At 48.1% G+C, this 17671-nt stretch overlaps 1 protein-coding gene across 11 annotated transcripts in view; it reads right to left on the reverse strand.

The window, feature by feature from the left end:
* The window catches only part of WNK2 (WNK lysine deficient protein kinase 2), a 115340-nt gene extending 100589 nt beyond the window's left edge, over positions 1 to 14751 (reverse strand). For 5 of the 11 annotated variants that reach the window (XM_064668105.1, XM_064668104.1, XM_064668098.1 and 2 more), the window contains exon 1: positions 13927 to 14750. In XM_064668105.1, coding sequence (XP_064524175.1) covers positions 13927 to 14649 — 723 coding nt within the window. In that variant the 5' untranslated portion in view covers positions 14650 to 14750. Of the gene's footprint in view, positions 1 to 13926 lie in introns of all 11 variants that reach the window. The other 6 variants (XM_064668096.1, XM_064668100.1, XM_064668099.1 and 3 more) reach the window with 2 other exon arrangements.
* Between the last annotated feature and the right edge of the window lie 2920 nt (positions 14752 to 17671).

A 17671-nucleotide genomic window follows, 5' to 3' on the forward strand; every position in this document is an offset into this window, starting at 1 on the left:
GAGCAGGTACAACATTCCTTGAATCAATGTCATAAAGAAAGGTGGAATTACTGGAATATTCTCTGAAAAGCAAGGGAAGCATGTGAATCTCTATTTTCACTTCCATACCTAAGGTTAAGGAGAAGTCCATCCCCTGAACCACCAACTCTCTGGCTATGCTGTAAAAATACACATGCTTGCAAATATGCTGATTTTGCACTGTTTTCCTGTGTGGGGATTCCAGCTCCCACCCAGGCTCACACAGCCCTGTATCCTCTACACAGTTAAGAGTGTTGCTTTCGACATCTCTCATCAATTAAAAAAAATTGTGTGTTCACTTTAACCGTGCAAGATTCTCAAGACCTGCCACCATCCACATCACTCCACTACCAGCAGTGCCTTTTAAAGCAGGTAAATTTGCATGGTAATTTAGGGCAGCCTAAGAATAAAAGCTGCTGCTCTGGGAATGTTATTACATTTCAAAATATGCTGCATGTTTAAAACAGACTGGATAAAGTGCTTATTGAAACATGCATAAATCTGGCTCAGGGGGGTTAAAACTCTGGGACACAAGCACCTTACAGACAGTATGCTGCCTTTTCAATTTCTTTTTTAAACTGAGCACCTTAAAACAGGTGAACAGGCTTTCATGACCAATTATTCCTTTGGCTGTCTTAGACCTCTGCGAGTAATCAACATTTCAGCACGGGGAAGATCTTCCAGTTAAACCAGTCCATCCATTTTTCCAGTAACACAATTAAACATTCTGCTGTGTCACAGATTACATATTATTCTGACCCTGAAATGTGTATCCTCTGAGAAAAATACACACAAAACTACTGGGAGATTGGTGCCTTGCATCGACTTAATGAACTCATGAAGAGCAAGACTTCTTTTACAGGATAAATTTTTCCCTGTGAGGGTGGGGAGGCCCTGGCACAGGTTGCCCAGAGAAGCTGTGGCTGCCCCATCCCTGGAAGTGTCCAAGGCCAGGTTGAAGCAAGTTGGTCTAGTGGAAGGTGTCCCTGCCCATGGCAGGGGGTGGAATGAGATGAGCTTTAAGGTCCCTTCCAACCCAAACCATTGTGTAATTTTAATAGTAGGAAATCTCATCCCTTCCTGTTATTTCTAGCACTTGTCAAAAACATATTCAAGGGTTAATTTTCAGCCTTTGTTCCTTCAGGAAAATAAGTTCCACAATACATTTAGTGAGTAAATCACTGTAGTGGCACACAGAAACAAAGCACCTTTCAATATTCAGGAAATCTGATATAAAAGGGAAAGAGAAATTCTCTAGTTGGCCCCACTGAACACAAAACTGCAGCAAAAGCCTGATCCTGGTAGCTGTAAAACTCACAGAAGAGCGTTTTCAGAAATAACCAAACTGTCAGAGCAGCCTCACAGGGACTTCACAATCCTTTTAGGCACCAAGGGCTCAAACTGCAAGAGGATTTCATTAGTTACCCTGCTGACAGAAATCCATCTGGAAACGTACCCTATACAGTTTTTAAGGCACAAAGGTCACAGTTCATAAGACATTACATCACTCTCTCTTTTTGCACACAAAAATTAGCTTTGTGGAAAGGTTTTAATGGCTTTAACGACAGAAATCACAAACTACAATTTCACCTCTAAAAAGCAGAGATGATATTGAGATAAAGCATGCATAAAATGCACAATACATAAGCTTTACCAAAGCTTGTTTTTAAAAGAGGCATTTACAGCATGTGGGACCATTAAGTCGGTAACTGCAGCATCAGAACTGGGACACCAAAGCATCGACAAGGTGGCCAGAAAGTCCACAGGCATCAGTCATTGCTAGGAATCAGAAACAACTATTGCACAAAGGTCATAAACTGCTTTTGCATCTTGTCTCACTAGGTGCCACCCCATTTTCCTTTGTTTCTCTGCAAATTCTGATTTCCATCTCAGGCTCATCAGGATGACGTTCAGAGAGACCAGATGCTGTCCCAGCTGTCACTGACTGATGGTCTCAGGGCTGCACAAAGCAGCTGCCCAAGGAAACACCCTGCACGACTGGAAGGCTGTCAGGTGAAATGGCATCTCGTCAGATTAATCATAGGAGATGATTTCATGGGATTACGAGGATGATCCTCCAAAGAAAAATAAGGGATGCGAAAAAAGGACAAGTGTATTTGTATATATCCTGTGGCAGTGCAGAAGGTGTTAAGAGCAGGACCATGTCCTTGTAACTTTTAGGGGAGTGGTGGAGGACAGGGAAGAAGAAGAATGAGAAGGAAAAAAGAATTTAAACTGCTTTTTAAAAGCCTATTAGAAAGTTTCTATGAAGTAGCATCCATTTCTTTAATAAAGCCTCCCTAAAAAGGCAGTGAGGGTGGTGAGACCCTGGCACAGGTTGCCCAGAGAAGCTGTAGCTGCCCCATCCCTGGAAGTGTTCAAGGTCAGGTTGGATGGGGCTTGGAGCAACCTGGTCCAGTGGAAGGTGTCCCTGCCCATGGCAGGGGATTGGAATGAGATGGTCTTTAAGGTTCTTTACAACCCAAACCCTTCTGTGATTCTAAAAATGCCAAAGGAACACAGAAAGGGGCTGATGAAGCACCCTGTAACCTTTCAGGTCCTGAGTTAGGAATGTGTGTATTTTCTGTGGTGTCCTGCTCAGGCAAAGCCAACTGCCCCAGACACAGACCCTGCAGTTTCCATCGTTCTCCATGCTGGGAATTTCCCTCCCAATATGGAATGCACCCCCCCAGCAACAGTCGTTATAAACAGGGTTGTTGTTCAGCAACATCCTCCCCCCAAAAAAATGAAAGAAAATCCAGATAGTATTTGTGTGGCTAAAGTCAAACATCTTCTGTCCCCCGACTTGTGACAGTTGCTTTTGAACCCCCAGGCTCCATCATACCAAATGTTCCATTTCACACAGAAAAGCCCCAAAACAGTGCTGTATAGTGAAGCTTTCTTTGAAGCCCACAGGTGAGTGAACATGAGCTTGTTACCTTCTCGCTCAGATAACTCTAAATAAGTACACCCATACTTCAGTAAATGAAGCTATATTTAATGCTTCAGTGTTACTTAAGGGAAGAATTGCTGTCTCTAATAGTTTTGCAGCTTCAGTGGTTAAAAACTTGTCATGTTGGATCCATCTACGTGAACAGATACACATCCTGCTCACACACTTCTCAACTATTAACTGTTTCTCATGGTAAGGGATGTCAGCAGCCCCAGTGTGGATATAGTGTATTTATTTCCTGGCAATGGAATAAATGGGAATGGGCTCTGGCAGAGTGGTCAAGAGTGGGGACAGGAATTCAAGCAGTCAAGTCACAAAAACAAAACCCTCACAAAATAGCTGCCATTATTCCAGCGAATTAAAAAGATGCTTCACTTCCCTCTCCCAACCACAGATATTTGCTACGAGGTTTTTCTTTCTATACTTTGAAAAGAAGGCTTAATCCTCTTCCACAGACAGGGATTCAGAGGGTTGTCTATAGCCTAGAGGAAACCACAGCATGCCTTCATAGGAGTATCCTGTATCACGTGGGAATCTATCCAGTTGGCTTAATTTAACACGAGACTGTAAAAATAAGGCATAAAATTGACGTGGGTCCAAATGCACTCTCCTGACAGCCAGTTCTGTCAGCATAATGAAGGCTCCATGCCTTTCCTCAAGGTGAGGCTACAGCCTCTTGCAGGCACCCCAAATGCCTCAAGTTATGTGGCCCCCCTCGTGTATGAACACAGCTGGGACCCAGAAATGAACTCTTCAGCCACTCCCCAAAGAGCACACCTACCACGTGGAGAAAGAGGTGGGTGATGGCACCCACTCTCCTCTCACAGGACACCCGGAAGAGGTATTGCCCATCTCCCCTCCCACGATGGCCATGCACAGGGGAGGTTCATTCCAAGCTCCCCTCACATCTGCAGGAGTCACTGGAGCCTTTCCCAAAGCCTCCAAACTGCTGCAGCTGAGAGCACAGTGAGGAGCACACCTCCTGCAGCTTCATGCCTCCAAGACAGGAAGGTCTTCCATTCTCAGGTAAGTGAATCCCAAGAGGAAACACTGGAGCCTGCTAGACAGACAGCAGTTTCACCCCAGGTCTCACCTCCCTCCCAAGCAGTTCCTGTGGCTGAAGATGGAGCTGTTGGATGGAGCCTCCCCCACCAGCCCCTGCTCACCTGGCTCCCTGCTCTGAGCCAACACAGCCCTGTGCCTACCAGAAGGGTAAAGGGGGCACTGCCCTAGATGCCCAAGTTTATCTCTCACTGCCTGATGTTGGTCTAAGACCAGCATTAAGGTCTTAAATGGAGACTCCAAAGTGAGCTTTCTATTTAAAGACCAAGGGATCACTGCTACTTGACACCCATGGGGCTCAGAGCTCCCAGCAGCCTAAAAGAATTTATAGTTTGAACTTGCTTTCCATAACTTTCATCCCATTCAGGAGACTGCCACACATCCAGGGATGAGCAGACTATCAGCAGAAGCTTTCCTCTTATTGTTTCTAAAGGTAAGTTACACAAAAGTCCCCATTTGTTTCCTGGGAATGGTGCTAAAAGAGCTTCCAACAGGACTCTTACAATACAAACAACTCCCAAATATCACATTATATTCCCCCTCTCACTCACCCCCCTCTGCCTGTGCTGGATGTTCCTGCAGATCACAGGCTTCAATTGGGCTGAACTGCCACAATGACTTTTTAAACTCATTAAGGTCAGTGAAAGATGTTACACAAGTTATCACAACTCATGCAAGAAAACAAAAAAAAAAATGTTAGAAGCCTGGAGGGCAGTGGGACTGCTGCTGCATCCCCAGAAGCACATGCAAAGACCCCAGAGAGGAAGAACACAACCCAAGAGGCAGGATCCCAGAGGGGATGTGAGCAGTCATTCTAGGTCACTCTTCCCAATTCATTGGTCCTGTATCTTGAGGCTTAACACAGGTGGTTGTGAATTTTTGCTATTTTTCTCTATGCACAGACAACATTAAGCACATGCATCCTGTGTTTGCCAAAAAAGGGGCTTGGAGAAACGTGGGCTAATGGAAGGTGTCCCTGCCCATGGCAGGCGTGGAACAAGATGAGCTTTAAGGTCCCTTCCAACCCAAACCATCCTGTGATTTTATATTCTCATCCTCCATTAGCAATCAAAAGCAATATAAATGTTATTATAATAGAGAGAAAAGCAAGTCCATGTCATTAGTGTAATACTTGCTTTATTATCTAAACAACTCTCCAAACATCCCCTGATATGAAAGAGAAACAAGTTCAGATGCACACAACCACGGCTGTTTCCCTTAATTAATCAGCACAGCCTGGAACAAAACAAACCTATTTTGATACTATCTGGTAAATATCTACTCTTGTAAAACCGATTCCAATGTTTCAGCAGAGGCCTGCAGCAACAAGCTACACCCACTGGAAATGTTGAGATCCCCCCCTTCCACAGGGTTCTACTTTACCAGCAGGATTGATTCTGCTCACTGGAGCACCGCAGCTGGGTCAGCTCCAGCAGCACAATGGGGCACCTGAAATGCTGCTCTAACTGAAAAAAAACCCACACAGCATCAGGAAAGGCAACGTGAAAAAGCTGCTTATTGTATAAAAATCTGGAATAAACACCATTTTAATCCTTCAAGCACGTGCTACTGAGAGAAAGGAACGTTCATTTGGGAAGCAGACGGAGGCAATGCCTGATTTCTGCTGCTTCTGTAAAATCAATACTCGGCTCTCAATAGATGAGGTGACCAACTGTCATCTGTTCTTTGTAATAAAACCTTATTTTAGGGAATATAGACAAAAATTTTATTCAGCTAAAGAAAAAAAAACCTTCTTCCATCTGTTCAGTCTGACTGGGTTTTAGGCAGTTCCAAGCACTTGAAGCACACTGACACTGGTCTTTGGAGGAGCCCTGTTAATTTAGGAATACACAGAACATCACATTACTGTGCTCAGTACAGAACCACAGTTTACCAAGGCCCACCTTTGCTAAAAAGTTAATGGAAAAAATAAGATAGCTGCCCAAAACCACAAAAATAGCTAAAAAAAAAATCATAATAAAAAAAGAAGGCAGTCAAGACAGCTGGACTACAGCAGGACTTTCAGAATCTGAAAAAGATTAATTTAGTATCCAACTACAGTACAGTTTCCTCCCCCCCCAGAAAAAAAGCATTAAAAAAAGACTCGTGTGTAACAAAAACATGCCCATTTCCTTTCAGGTTTTCATTTTCTTGGGAAAAAAAAACCTAGGAATCAAAGCCATTAAGTTTACTTATCTAACCAAAAATTACATTAAATCTCAAATTAACTGTAGTAAAGTGGTGCTGAGATTCATGATAGGATCAAATACCATTTCAAGTGTGTTTAACTTTCCTTTAAAAACGTCAAGAATGAAGATCAGACTGAATTCATGAAGAATATCCAAGTAAGAATTCTCCAAGTGTTACTTGAGCCTGCCTTCTCCTATCTGTTGTCCTCAGAGTTTGTGAATAAGTGGCTTGTATCCCTCTGTAGCAAACAACTGGAGAACAGATGGTATTAGGTCTTCAGTTACTCCTTCCTTGATAGTTTAAATGAGATGTAGATTCCCAGAATGTGGCATTTTATTTTACCCATTACTCCCACTGCATATTTAACCACTATATTACACAGCCATGTTGTATTAGCACTATACACCAAAATTATTTTCCAGTGGGTGTAATAATAATTTTTGTTTAAAAAAAAAAAAGGCATTTTTGGGATGATGATGAACTGAAAAAACAAGTATGTAAGACCATTGAAGACCAAGAGGGAGCATCATTCAAAAAATAAAATTCAAGGTAAGTACAATTATGGGTTTACTTCAATTTCTTTCACAGAATTGAGTGGAAAGGACATCACCACCCCCCACTACCTGCACATCACAAAAGAGTCACTCCAGAAAGTTTTCAAAGCACATTTATTGCCAGCTGATTTAAAACTCAGCCTAAGTCTGTCCCTGCAGACAGCTGGCTGGGAAATAAGGAGCTTCCCAAGGCTTAGAGGTGTTCGAGTGACCTGTGACAACTTGTGTCCACAACACAGGTGATGGCAGCAGACATGGGAGGACAAGCACAACTGTGATCCTCTCCTTGCCCCAAATTCCCAGAGTCTTTTACATCTGCAAGGCGAAAGTCAAAAGAACCCCTCAGAAGCTATGCAGCTAATTTGGAATGCACAAAATTCCCAACAAGCATGCTGTTTGGGATAAGCATTGTGCTAGAAGGAGGAATGGACCTGATTCCTTTGGAGGACAACGAAGTTTTAATTGGGGATATGGGAAGCTGCTTATGGTTTGCAGATTAGTCCATTCCAGAGCAGGGGGCCAATCTAACACATGAAAGGGGCTCTATTTTGTAGTTTACATAGAAATTGGATTTATAAAGAGCTCTGAGTACTCTTGCACTGGCCCAGGCTCCCGGCAGAAGCAGCTGCAGCCAGGCAGTGCTGTGGAGAACAGGCTGTGAGCTCTCCTGGCAGGAAGGCTGACTTCAAGTGTCTGAGAAGGCAGGAGGGCAGCAGGAAAGCAGGAAGTTGGTTCCCCCCTTTCAGAGCTACAGAGGAATAGAAAGGACCTGGATGAAGGTTGTGTTTACCTGACTTCTCAACCCCATGAGGAAAAACCCCCAAGTTGCCCTTCCTGGCCAAGCTGGGTTTCAGGCACATCCAAATCAATCCTGGGATAAGCACCCACGTTGTCTAACAGGCCAGTGTCACTCCAGGGAAAGAGGTACACTTCCAAACATAACTTCCATTTCACACACACAAACTCAAACATGAGGAAAACCAGTTCTGCCTCCACATGACCCTTTCAGATACTCTCCAGCTGCTATTTGCAAGCCCCTGCTGATCCAGTGCAATGCAGAGGTCTCTCCCAGCCCGGTGCCAAGTGTCACAGCTCGCGTGACACGCCTTTGGCTGCCCTTTCCCTACGCCTTCAGCCTGTCCAGGGATCACACATCAGCACTTAGCTTATATTTATGTCTTCTGGCCAGGCAGACCTAGCCTAGAGCCTACTGCATACACAGGTAAGTGTCCTGCTGCTGGCCATCAACAGCCATATCAGGGCAATCCCCCCAAAAAAAAATTAACAAAAATCAAACTTCTCAGTGCTCAAACCCACAGGTACCACTGCAGCAGGTTCCTGAGGCAACAGAGGTTTATCCCTACCTCCCTCCTCAACAATCCCTTCTCACCTGACCCTTACAGTAGGGCTTCTACCCTCCACCCACCCGGGAGCCATCCTTTCCAACCTCTGCAGCATCTCTAATCATTCAGACCATCAAAACCCCAATAACCCCAGTAATCAACAACTGAATCGTTATTGCCACTCTTCTTTTAGGACATTTTTATCACTGCCTCTGAACTTGGAAATCTGTTACACCCTGACACAGGACAATTCCACCAGTGTAAACATGTCACACATGTCAGGCTGCCTATCAAGTGCAAGTATCACCAAGGTGACAGCTTGCAACATCAACTTTTTCCACACCCCCATCAGCTGTGGATAAAGGATGACCAAAGGGACCAGAAATATCCTTTACACTGAAGTTCTGATTTTAAGTCATTTCCTCTTATGGTAAATGGACCCCCACATTCAGCGTGAAGACCTTCCCCAGAATTAACAGAGCACACAACCTCCCTTTAGGCACAATGTGCTCAAAGGTAAAAGAAAGGAGTCCTGTGCAATTCACAAGCAGAATGTGAAGCTTGACCCAGCTCTATTTCATTTACTGAATTTGAGAAGGAGTCTATTAATAGTTCACTCCCATATCCCTGTTCTGCTTCTCCCTGCCAGGGCAGCAGCTCTGCTGACAAACAGCAGCGACACAGGCACACACTTCCACACTGACACTGCAAAGCACAGCTAAACCAATTGTTTCCATTTAGATAGAAGTCACTATCTCAAAAATTAACTGGAAACAGACAAAATTAGTCTCAGAGTTCACTGAATATGAGCAGACAGTAATATCAGATTCAAGCTTTCAGACACAGTCTCCTTCCCTCCTTTCTTCTCCCAAAACGATATTCTAAATTATTCTGTTCATTTACACTACAAAGTTTACCCAGCCAATAAATTACCAGCACAGATAGCGACCAGTTACTATTTTGACATCGGATGAATGTTGCCAGCCAGCAAGGACATTAGCAAAAGACCAAATCCTAAAGTTCCTACCTTTTTCAGGAAGAAACCCCCTGGAATTTTGATACAGGGCAATAGGACATCCTCCCTCTTCCACATCATTAATCTTTCCAGCAGTGACTTGCCAGCTAAAGCAAAGTGAACCTGCTGTCCATTTTACTGGCTCACACTTTTAACCACGCTAACATATCTGCTTACACAAAAACGGTGTAAGCCACGATCCTTGGTCTCTTTAAATAACCATTTCACATCTTCTAAGTGAGCATAAGATGAAAGACACTGCATAAAAATTTAAGGTAAAAGTTAAATAGGGATCACAGCCTTCCCTCACAGCATACTTAGAAATAAATAGCTTTTCCTCCCTTCCCCCATTCAAACTTGAAATCTTGCTTCAAGGAAATATTATCAGCCTTAGAAAGAAAAATTAGCAAATTCACTTAGGTCTAGAATCAATTATTTCAAATGTCCTTTTTATTCACCTTGCATTAAATCCAAGTCTAATATCATCTTGTAATTCTAGACCATTCATGCCACATTAAAATCTGGCAGCTATCAGCCAACCTGGGTGAGCTTCTCGTGTAAGGGATAAAAACTCAGATCAAGAAAATTCATGTGATTCATATGCAGTATTAATATGGGAATAGATAATATAAGACATGTCCAGAAACACATCCACATTTAGGACTTAATTTTCAGTTAAGATACATGCCCTCCAAAAACCTGAAGCTCCTGAATAACTGAGTGACTCCAAACATACAACGTACTTCCATGTTTTTCCCTTTGGTTCAGGCAGTCTGGAGAGACTGGCAGTGACATAAAAGGGAAGAAGTGCTATGAAACTATGAATTAAAACACTTATCTTTTAAAGTTAATTTTTTCCTACAGAACTATACCAGAACTACCAGAAGCCCACAGAAAAGCTGGGGGGGGAGGTGGGAAGCAGGGGCTGGACATTGCCACCTCAGAGCAGCATGGCTATTCTTGGGGTTTTACCATTACAGACCCTTGGTTTGGTGGCCGTTGGAAAATGCTGGCAGAGCTATTCCAATATCCTGGATTTCTAATTTCAGCTATCTGGGTGGGGAAGGAGAACTGACCCCTGCTCATCTTTCGTTCCTACACAGCTGCCCAAACACCTCCAACAGCCAACACATGAACTGAGCTCAGCCCCAGGGAGCCCCGAAGGACCCCACACCTTGTCTCACCCAGCACCTGAACATAAAGTATCCTGAAGAAACCAGCATCCATCCAAGCATCCTATACCCTACCGATGTGCAGGGTGGAGAACAAAAAGCCTGGCTTCCCTGTGGCGATCACCAGCAGGCATTTCCCACTTTCCTGCAACAGCAGGATGAGACAGCCCATCCTTTCCACAGTTTTCAACAAAGAAAATTAAAATTAAATACAATCTCAGTATTCACAGTCCACGCAAGAACCGTAAAGTAGAATGAGGTCTCTGCCTTTGACAGCACCAGGTCTGACTCTTTGCAGTTTCCCTACATATTCCCAAAGGGAAATAGGATGGGCATTTCGAAACCATTCATCTAACTAAAAGGAATATTTGGCTTGCCAGCATCCGACTGGCAAAGCCTGTATTCCTTATTCATGACCCAACATTTTACTTAGGAGTGCAACACTGCAACACTGTTATGCTGAAGCCTCACCACACAGCAATTGTACGCCACCAATTAAAATTAATTATAGCTGCTGAAAACCTTAGAATGCAAACCCTTCCAAAATGCAAGGGCACACTAATCCTGCTCTGGCACTTCAGCTTCAGGAAGGAACAATAACCTTATTTTCTAGCTAGAATTCAGCTACAGCTTTCACCTCTTCAGACAGGTCTAAAGCCCAGGTCGTTTGGTTCGCGCTTGGATCCTGCCCTAATCAGAGCCATGATTTCAGTTCTGAAGCCTAAAGCCACGTTTTCAATGAAATAAAGCCACTGAACAAGAATAGCTCACGAGGCCTTTGTACAGACAGACAAAGACAGACACACAGGCAACAGCACAACTGGGCTGAAAAACCGCTGAGCCAGGACAGGGGATTAATGCCTGTGTGGAACCTCAACACCGCTCGCTGTAACTCCCCAGCTCGATCCTAGCAAGCACAAGCGCATCTCCAGATGAAAAACAAAGTACAGGTTGCTGCAGTTTTTCCACAAAAACGCTCTGGGCTGGGTTCTGACGGTGTGAGGCTGCAGAGGAAGGCATTTTGTCTCCAACAGCACAGTGCTGATATGATGGCTTCCACTCAGTCTTCTGCTACCTACAGCTGAACTTCTAATTTGTAAGAGGAAGAGACAAACCGGAGTGTATCTGACCGGCAGAGCTCACCAAAAAAAAGTTTAAAATGCCACGAATAAAGGGAATTACTTGACAGCACCCTCTGAATGTTTTCCCCAAAATTCCCTTGCTGAATTGAGAGAGTATTCTACAAGTCAAAAAGCCGGAGACAACACAGCCATTCACAGCTTTGCCTCCTCCGTGCAAACCCAGCCCAGAGGCACAGGCTTTAATCTCGTGGTCGTTAAAGGCTTTTGTCATTCAATGAGGCTTTCCCAACCCAGTGGCTTCAACACTCCCCTACTATCTCACATTACCTGGCCTCTGGCATCACCCCCAAACCTGCACACAGCACTGCTTAAGGAGACCCAGCAGCCCCCGCCTTCCTCTAAGGATTCACACCAATTTGTCTAAAAGAGTCAAACAATAGTTTTCTTTCCATAATTAGAGGCCTAAAACAAATCCTGTATTAAACTGAAAATATCTAGCACCTATCTGATTCAAGCTGAAGCACATATAGTGGAAACTAATTGACACTGGAGAATTATACAGATTTCTTCACATCCAGTCAGCTCAAGAATTCCTAAACAAGTGTAAATAGGAACAAGAAAGCCAATCACCAGGTGAGTAAGCTTCACAGTGCAGTTTTCCCTTCCCAGGCTCTGCCTTAGGTGTACATGACCCAGACACTGGGCTTTTCATGCAGTGTTCCCCAATACATTTGGCAGGTTTTGGCCGTTAAAGCTGTTCTGTGACAGAAAATGTGTTGAAAATACGTGCCCCCGCCAGAGCATCCTAAGATAGCCTGGCACCATGCTGAATTCCGGACCCCTGCCATGGCTCTGCAGTGATGGGGCTGGAGGGACTGACAGAGGAGCAGCACTGGACTCTTCCCACGGGTAACCTGCCCTCTGATACATCCCAGTCACCATCCCTCATGGATTTCAGGCTGCTGAAGCAGAAGCTTCACACACTCAGAATTCAGTTCCCAGCAAAGCCAGACAAAGCCCAGGCCTGCCCCAAGGCTCCCCTCCAGCAGCTCTCTTTTAAACCCCCTTGGCAATCCCTCAGGCTCTCCCCTTTCCCCACAAACCCTGCAGTACCAGCCAGCCTGGGGGAGAGAGGGGTTCAGCCCCTCTCACCAGCCCACCATACTTTGCCCGGCAATTGTCTCCCATTCTGCATCCCTGCCTAATAAAAACCGGCAATGCACAGTTATGAAGACCGAGAAGTGTTCCCCATAATTCTTATTAAGGGAGCGGTGCTGCAGTGAATTATGATTATGTTGTGTAATGAAATCATCAGGGAACGTGGCTGCACGTCTATCCCCAGCTATCCTAGGCAGCCAGGAGTGATTTACAAACAGACTGGGCACACATTAAAAAATAAACAAACAATCGTGAGCTCAGACTTATAATATCACCTTATTTCCACGTTACTCTCAAACTCTTGCAGGCCATAAAGCTCAGTCACCCAGCAGGAATTTAAAGACCCCAAATTGTAACTATGATTTAAGCCTAGTTCCACCTAAATTACAAAATAATTCAGACTGAAAATAAAAAAAAAAAAAAAAAAAGTCTGTCCTAGGTTTTTCTCTTAGATCGGTCTCACTCAAATGGATGCCAATGAAAGTGAGGTAACAGACGCTAAAAGCTTCACAAGGAAAAAATTAAGCATTGTACTATGGTCGTTTTTACAGAAGGATACAAAAATCACCAAGAACGGGGTAGCAGCAAAAGGCAAAAACCAGCGAGAGACAGTATCTAAACCTCCATTCTCTTTAGATATTACAGGATTACTTTAAATATTACTGGATGATATAACTTCAATCTGAAGATCTAGAACTTTTATGTAAAAATCTTCCTTTCTAGAGGTATTTGGACAGGTCTTCAACCTAACCAAAGCACTAGGCACATGATGCCTAAAAAAAGGCAAGCACTGGGGCCCTTTGGAAGGTTTGATTCACCAGAAGCTGCCAACACCGACAATTTCACGGCAGAGAAGAGGGCAGGTCAGGGCGGGGGGGTGGGAGCAGCTTCTCACCCTTTATGAAACCGTAATGCATTTATATTTGTAGCAAAAGAGAATTTCGCTCATGAAAACGCACTGACGGCCGTTGTCATTTTAACGCAGAGCTGCTGCCCCTCGAAGGGGCAGGGGCCGGGCCGGGCAGCCCCGCTTCCCACGGCCGGGGCCGCCACGCGTGACCTTCGCTCGCCAGGCCGGGTCCAGCGCCAGGCCGGGTCCAGCGCCAGGCCGGGTCCAGCGCCAGGCCGGGTCCAGCGCGGCATCCTCGGCGGCAGCAGCGCCGGGCCGAGCGGGTTAAGCGTGGGAGGAGTGTACATAAGGTGGTAGATCCCGAGCCAATAGGGATATGGCGCTATAGTTAGACACTGGATCCTAAGCGATGGTGACCATAAAGGCTGCGCAGGGCTGAGCCGCTCTGGATGATACCGGCACGGTGCCCTTAGTTCCCGGCTTATAAGGCAGAAAAAAAAAAAAGCACAGGAGGATGAGCTGGTCTTACCTGCAGTTCACACCAAGCGACTTCCACCCACGTCTCCGTGTCCAGACCCTTATAGACCGTTTTGAAGGATCCCCGCCCGAGTTCAATATCAAACTTTAGGAACCTGCCATCCAGCGAGGTGGCAACGGCTTTCATGTCAGCTTCTTCCTCGGGCTCCTCTTTCTTAGCCTTGCCCTGGTCCTTGGCAGCATCCTGCGCCTCTCTGCGCTCCGCATCCTTGCCGGGCTCCTTCTGCTCCTCGGCGCTCGCGGCGCTGCCCGGGGCCGGCGCTGCCCGCGGCTCCCCGGGGGGCTCGGCCTCCCGGCCGGCCGCCTCCGCCGCCCCCTGCCCCGCCTTCGCCCGCTCCGCGATTATCCTCCTGGTTTTGGGGAGCAGGATGATTCTCCGCTGGTGCTCCGCCTCGGGCAGGTCGAACGCGGGCTCCTCCTGGTCCGAATCCACCACGCTCCGCCGCAGGAACCGCTGGTGGACCAGCTTGGGGTCCCTGGAGCCGGGGCCGCGGGGCGGCGGGGTGGGGGCCCCGGGGGCTCCAGGGGCTCCCGGCACTGCAGAAGCGTCCGTGCCCGCGGCCGCCCCGCTCCCCCCGCCGCCGGGCCCATCCATGTTCACGCCGGTGTCCGCAGCCGGGGGAGCGCCGGGCTCGGCAGTCGCTGGAACCCCGCCACGGCCGCCGCCTCTGCCGCCCCGCCGAGGTGCCGCTCTGGCATCGCCCCCAGTTTCCATCCGGCCCGAGGTCTCAGCGCCCGCCGCCGCCCTGGCCCGGGGGAGTCACCGCAGCCGCGCCCGCGCCGCCACCTGCGCGGGGGCGAGCGCAGCCCCGCGGCCCAGCCCGGCTCCCCCCGGGCACCTCCCCCGGCCCCGGGGCTCCGACCAGCCGGGCCCCCGGGCCGGGCCGCGGCCGCGCTGTCCCCGGCAGGGGCGCGGCCGGGAGCGCCGGTGCGGCTGCGGGCTGAGGTGCGCGGCGGGGCCGCCTCACCTGCGGCGGGGCCGCGCACAAAGGCGCGGCGGGGCCGCTACTTACGTGCGGGGCCGGGGGCTGCCGCGCTCGGCGCCATGCGGGGGAGGAGGGGCGGCTCCGCCGAGCGTGCGCTGCCCGCGCTGCGCGGCGGGGCCGGGGCAGCCGCTGCCGGTGCGGGGCTCCGCGGCTCGGCTCGGCTCGGCTCGGCTCGGCCCGCCCCTGCGCCGCAGCCCGCCCCCGCCGCAGCGCCGGCCCGGCCGCGCCTCCCGCTCCGCGCCCCGCGGCCCGGCGCGCTCTGCCTGCGGGGGCCCCGCCGCCGCTTTTGTCAATGGGGAGCGTTCCCGGGCGGCGCCCATTTAAGGCACCGGCGCTCGGCGGCCGCCAATGAGGCTGCGGAGGGCGGGCGGCCCCCGTCGTGTCCCCAGCCTCCCAGACCCCCCCGGCCCGGCCCCGCCGCAGACAATGGGAGGGTCCCGCGCCCCGCCAGCGCCTCGCCCTGCACCCGGCAGGTGCCCGCGCGGCCCCGAGAGCATCCACCGAGAGCATCCACCGAGAGCATCCACCGAGAGCACCCTCCTCGAGGGCATCCCCCCGCAAGCATCGCCCCGAGAGCGTCCCCTCCAGAGCATCCCTCCCAGAGCATTCCCCTGGAGCATCCCACACACACACGCACACATCTCCCTCGGAGCATGTCCCCGAGAGCGTCCCCCCCGCGAGGGTGCGGGTGTGGGTGAGCAGAGCGGTCCCGCAGTTCCATTCGATCTCTGGATCCAGGAGATGGCTACGCCAAGCAGCCCGTTATCTCCAGGAAAGTGACTTAGAGGGAATCAGATACTCTTCCCACTTGGCACCTTTCAGCATCCCTCAAATGGAAAACACAACCAGGGGCCGACCAGCCATGCTTGGCCACTGCAGACACCACACAGCCCCTGTGCTACAGCATCGCAGGTCAGAACACATGACCGGTCTCACAGGGTTCACAGAGGTTGGGGTTTTTTCCTTCATTCTAGGCAGTTCATAAATCACTCTATGAATAATGACCCTTTGGTTCAGTGTGATTGACACTTGGAATTAGGATGGACAAAGGGAACTCAGATCCAGAGACCGAGCTGTGCTCCCAGAACCTGGATCAGTGCATCCAGCTCTGGGGGCATCAGCACAAGAAGGACACAGACTTGTCGGAGCGGGTCCAGGGGAGGCCACAAAAATAATCAGAGGGATGGAGCCCCTCTACTCTGGAGCCAGGATGGGAGAGCTGGGGCTGTTCAGCCTGGAGAAGAGAAGGCTCCAGGGAGATCTCAGAGCCCCTTCCAGTGCCTAAAGAGGCTCCAAGAGAGCTGGAGAGGGACTTTGAGCAAGGGCTTGGAATGATGGGACAAGAGGGAATGGCTTTTCACTGCCAGAGTGGGATGGGATGGGTTAGATGGGATATTGGGAAGGAATTCTTCTCTTTGAGGGTTGTAAGGCCCTGGCACAGGTTGCCCAGAGAAGCTGTGGCTGCCTCATCCTTGGTAGTGTCCAAGGCCAGGGTGGACGGGGCTTGGAGCAACCTGAGATAGTGGAAGGTGTCCCTGCCCATGGCAGGGGGTTGGAATGAGATGAGCTTAAAGATCCCTTCCAGCCCAAGCCGTTCTGTGATTCACCCCTAGGTGAGGTCGGAGATGCGGGACACGAGCTTTGCCAAAGGCTGCGCCCGGTGACAGCTGTGACATTTCTGCTCTGTAAAATCACAAAAGGACTCTGGCCACCACTGCTGCCAAGCTGCTTTCTCAAGTATTAGCTTCATACAAACATACCATATGTTTTAGTAATTAAAATTTAAGTAAATAGAAAAGTATAAAAAGAGAAGGCTTAGCAAGTAATTATTCCCTGAGATTTCTGAAGGAAAGGAAGCTGACTGCCAGGCAACCAGTTCTTTTTTTAATTAATTCATTTTTAGTTAAATTTAAAAAAAAAAAAAACCTTTTAAAATAAAACAGGTAGTTATTGTCAATGGAAACTCTGGTGCTTTATTTTTATAAATCACAGTTGACTAATAATTCAGCATCATGGATGCATTTGATCTTTCAGTGGTTTGCTTTTTGAAGTGTTCATATATCAATGATATTTCTAGGACTTGCAATTGTGGCATAAAACACAGATTTGTGTGATGTGTACAAACCCAGAATTCCCAAACATTTGTCCTGTAAGCTCAGCTTTGCTCCTCTCCACAGATGGTGGTTCCACACACATAGAGCCCTCTGCAGTTATCAGGAGAAAAGCAGGGAAGGTGAAGAGCTCTGACACCTTTTCCCTCTTATTACATAAATTGACCTAGAACTCTCTTCCCAGCAAGGGATATTCCCACTATATGTAGAAAAAAGGACAAGATTCAGAGAGGGATAAAAGTAGCTGGCAGTGTTTCACTCTGCAGGTGGACAGGAGAAAAGGGGAATATACTAGAGCTGACCAAATACCAACCCCAAAACCCACAATCAAGAAAAATATGGGGGAAAAAAAGAGACTGGATTCCCCCATCTGCCTGTCATGGCCAGGCCTTCTGTGGAAAGCAGGGATCTGCACACTCTCAGGCAAGCAGAGTATCCCAAACCAGCCTCAGGAGGACACACAGGCACTGCCAGGCTGCAGTGATGTCCCCTGACCCATTCCCAGGGCTCTGCAAGCAAAACAAGACCTGTTCTCACACCAGTTTTCTCACAGCTGAGCTTGCTCCAGTGTTTGTTGTGCTGTCCAGTGCCAGATGGTGCCCAGAGCTCTTCCCGTATTGATTTGTCTACTGAAAAATTA

This window comes from Pseudopipra pipra, chromosome 11 (genome assembly GCF_036250125.1).
Source record: "Pseudopipra pipra isolate bDixPip1 chromosome 11, bDixPip1.hap1, whole genome shotgun sequence".
NCBI lineage: Eukaryota > Metazoa > Chordata > Aves > Passeriformes > Pipridae > Pseudopipra > Pseudopipra pipra.